This window comes from Selaginella moellendorffii, unplaced genomic scaffold, assembly GCF_000143415.4.
Source record: "Selaginella moellendorffii unplaced genomic scaffold, v1.0 SELMOscaffold_99, whole genome shotgun sequence".
NCBI lineage: Eukaryota > Viridiplantae > Streptophyta > Lycopodiopsida > Selaginellales > Selaginellaceae > Selaginella > Selaginella moellendorffii.
Window position 1 is genome coordinate 645,677 of NW_003314360.1, and position 3,921 is coordinate 649,597.

The 3,921-nt window shown below is 45.9% G+C and overlaps 1 protein-coding gene across 1 annotated transcript; it reads right to left on the reverse strand.

Moving 5' to 3' along the window:
• Positions 1 to 1,103: 1,103 nt before the first annotated feature.
• LOC112342115 lies at positions 1,104 to 2,846 on the reverse strand. The gene has a single exon (XM_024663410.1). It carries the CDS (start codon positions 2,844 to 2,846, stop codon positions 1,104 to 1,106), a length of 1,743 nt encoding a protein of 580 aa, XP_024519178.1.
• Positions 2,847 to 3,921: the final 1,075 nt, after the last annotated feature.

Below are 3,921 nucleotides of genomic sequence, written 5' to 3' on the forward strand. Positions count from 1 at the left end.
GTTTAGGGTTTAGGGTTTAGGGGTTTAGGGTTTAGGATTTTGGAATTGTGATTAGCCAAAAGCACTCCACATTGCTTGATCCAGTGGAACTCAAGAATGCTAGAGATCGGCTATGGCAATCTGAGATAAGAGGAAAAACTAGAGAAAATTTATAATGAAAATTTCACTAAAGGGAAAGGAAATACATTGGCATGACAACCCGAGACCGGTTTCGTCCTTTTTGGGACTCATCAGCCGGGTGTAGTCGCCATGAAAATGGTCTAACCTAGCCCCTCTTTTCCTCTATTTATACCCAGATGCCTTAAGAATATTCAAGAAGCTTTGAAAATATCCAACTGTTTTAGAATTTCAAAGATCTTGTGGTGGAGTGTGAGCAGGCAAGCTTGGAGGAACAGCCTCACAGACTTGGTTGTCACTAGCCACTTATCTTATATATTATGATGGTGGTATTGATTGCTATTATTATGAGTTTATTTTCTACAAATTTTGGTTTGTAGAAAATAAAATATGAGTTTTAATGACATCTTTGTGCAAGGCACAAGATGTGATAGTCCCTTGAAATTTCAGAAAAATTTCAGAGAAGAGGTGGTGGTGATTTTAATTAGCTCAGTATATTTCCCTCAAATTTTGTTTGTAGAGAATAGATGTGAACTTCAATGACATCACTGTGCAAGGCACAAGATATAATAATCAATTGAAATTTCAAAAAAGTTGAAAATTTCAAAGACTGAAATAGGAAATAAACAAGCTTAGTGGTGTGAAGCTTATTCATAGCAGTATATTGTGAACGGTGATGGTGATGGATATCAGCCATGCAGCACGTCCTAATTGTTCCTTATCATGTTTAATAGCCAACCTCAAAAGTTATTTCAAAGCATCAGAATATTCCAGGAATATTCCACTCCGACTTTGCAAGAGGTAGCTTATTCATAGCAGTATATTGTGAACGGTGATGGTGATGGATATCAGCCATGCAGCACGTCCTAATTGTTCCTCATCATGTTTAATAGCTAACCTCAAAAAATATTTCAAAGCATCAGAATATTCCAGGAATATTCCACTCCGAGTTTGCAAGAGGTAGCTTTGGGCAAGTCCAAGGTAGCTTATTCATATGGTGGGAGTCTCGCTGAAACCAAGTGGGAAGCAAGGTTTGGGGACCGTGTCCAGCATGTGATCACTCTGGGGAGTGAGTCTGATGGAACTTCAGAAATCACCTGTTTAGGGTTTAGGGTGTTCCCCACATCAAGTGCCGCACTATGGAGAGTATAAGGCAGCTTGAAAATGAGGGGGGCCTGTAGACTATTGCTACTGGATTTGCGTGATGGAGAGTAGAGCACATTATCTCGGTCCGTATAATGGATTGTCCGGAAAGCTTCAATAAGGAAGGCTCTTGGGTATCCACGTGCACGGAGACGAGTATAGAAAAGCTTGCGAATTGCACAGAAGCTCTCAGGGTTACTCTCTCGTAGGAGGTAATGCCGAAGTTCAGCACGAATAAAGGCAATCTTTTGGTGTCGAGGATGCGTTGAGTTCCATGGAAGATATTGGTATGCATTTAGTGGCTTTTGAAAGGTGGTGGAGTCTAGGCACCTGCATTTCTCAAAGCGTGGGCCTTTGAAAAAATGGATGTCTAGAATATCCATAGATTCAAATGAGATCACTGAGGTGATCTTTATAGAATTGCAGAGGCTTCCATAGCTAGCCAACCAGCATTCCAAGCTCTCTTTTGATCCATCCCAAATTCCGACACCATCGTCAATATATCTCTTAAGATATATTGGCCATTTAGAAGAGGTGGCCTTAAACTCGTCCTCGAGGGAACAAAGAAAAAGGCAAGCATACACCACAGCAAAGTTTGACCCCATAGCAGTGCCTCGGATTTGAAGGAAATAACTCCCATCGAACTCAACATAATTGTGTTCAAGGATGAGTCCTGCAGCAGCCATGATAAAGCGTGCTTGCATTGAATCTCCAAAATTTCTATATACAAATTTATGGAGGCAATAGAGCCCTTCACGTGTGGGAATGCTCGGGTAGAGCGACTCCACATCAAAAGTGAAGAGGAGGCAGTCTTTTGGGAGCTGTTGTTTATGAAGATCATGAAGGAGGGTGTGGGAGTCCATAAGAAAGGTTTCCTGTTGGAGGAGAATGCCAAAAAGTTGGCGGTGGAGCCATTTTGCAAGTGGCTCCCAAATGTAGCCAACATAGCTAGCAATTGGTCTCCCACGAATTGGCTGCTTGTGTATTTTTGGAAGAAAATACAACAAACAAGCTTTACGTGGAGGTGAGGGCAAAGTGATGAGGTACTTGGCTGTGTTCTTGTCCAGCCATGAGCAAGATTTATACTTCAGGAGAAGTTCGAGGAGGCGCTCATGCATGGGTTGATGTGGAATCGACTCAACTCTCTTGTAGACAAGAGGATCATTGAGTTGGCGCATAGCCTCTTGAATGTACCACGTGCGGTCCAGAACAACTACGCCAAGGTTTTTGTCGGCTGGTTTAATCACAATACTATGATCGTGTCGCAGCGCAAGGACTGCATCACGTCTCCATCCTCTTAGAAAAGATCGAGGTCTTTTACAACAGGAAAGACGTTGGAGAAGGTGCTCTCGAATGCGGGCAACTCGTGACTCCATGTGCCAGGAAGCAGGGGGAGGATCAAAGTTTGGGTTGGGAACCCGAAACTCTGGTATAAGACTGTTGCTGTCCTTAAACGAATGACGAAGACGGACTGAGCGTTGAAAGTCATCTAAGCATTCCATAATCTTTTTGGCCGTGAGAGGCACTGGATTAGGAATGAATGAGAGCCCAAGAGCAAGGAGGCGCTTTTCAGCGGCACTCAACATGCGAGAAGACAAATTGTGAACAGCACCAATCTCCACTCTATTTTCTAGCTGGGAAACTTTTTGATTGCCGGCAAAATGAAGTAAAGCTTCATGCGGGGCAATCAAAGGTAGCCAGAAACTTTTGCCTTGCCTTTTCTGTCCACAGGCACTGCCGTAACTGGAGAGTGCGGGCGTTGCTGTGGAGGCGAGTTTCTTCCCAAGCCATAGCGTTGGGTTCGTTCGTGGAGTGGGGTGTTGTTGTGGTGCTGTGAGGGCTGCATCTCTTGTCCTCTGGGAGGTGAAGGTGGTTTCTGGTTCTGAGTTGGCTGGCGTTGTTGGGCTGCTGGAGGAGGTCGTGGTGTAGTCTGGCGCCCTCGGCCGCTTGGCCAGTTCGGTTGGGACCGTGGGGGTCGACCGTTTCCTCGAAACTGGCATTGGCCACCTCTGCCAGTCATGGCTGGCTGGGAACCAAGCATGGTTGGAGATTGCCGGTGCACGGGACCCCTTGAAGAAAAACCCGGGGCATCAGAATGGGTGGGAGGAGTCCCAGTAACCACATTGCGCCCCTGCTCGTTTCCCTGCCGTCCATGGCTAATGTCACGCTCGAGAGAAACATTGCGGTTTAGGGTTTAGGGGTTTAGGGTTTAGGGTTTAACGGTTTAGGGTTTAGGGTTTAGGTTTTAGGCGCGTTTAGGCGTTTAGGGTCAAAGGCACCCCGGGTTTAGGGTTTAGGGTTGAGGGTTTTTGGGGAGGCGCGTTTAGGCGTTTAGGGTCAAAGGCACCCCGCGTTTAGGGTTTAGGGTTTAGGTTTAGGGTTTAGGGTTTAGGGTTTATAGGGTTTAGGGTTTAGGATTTAGGCGCGTTTAGGCGTTTAGGGTCAAAGACACCCCGTGGTGTTGCAATCCGGCGAGATTGCGGCACCACTTTGTGCAGTCCGGTTTAGGGTTTATGGTTTAGGGTTTAGGCGCGTTTAGGCGTTCAGGGTCAAAGACAGCCCACGGTGCTGCAATCCGGCGAGATCGCTGAACGTGTATGTACATTCCCCATGTCCCAATGGGACTAATACAAAAAATGGGCGTGCCGCCCTCTCAATGAG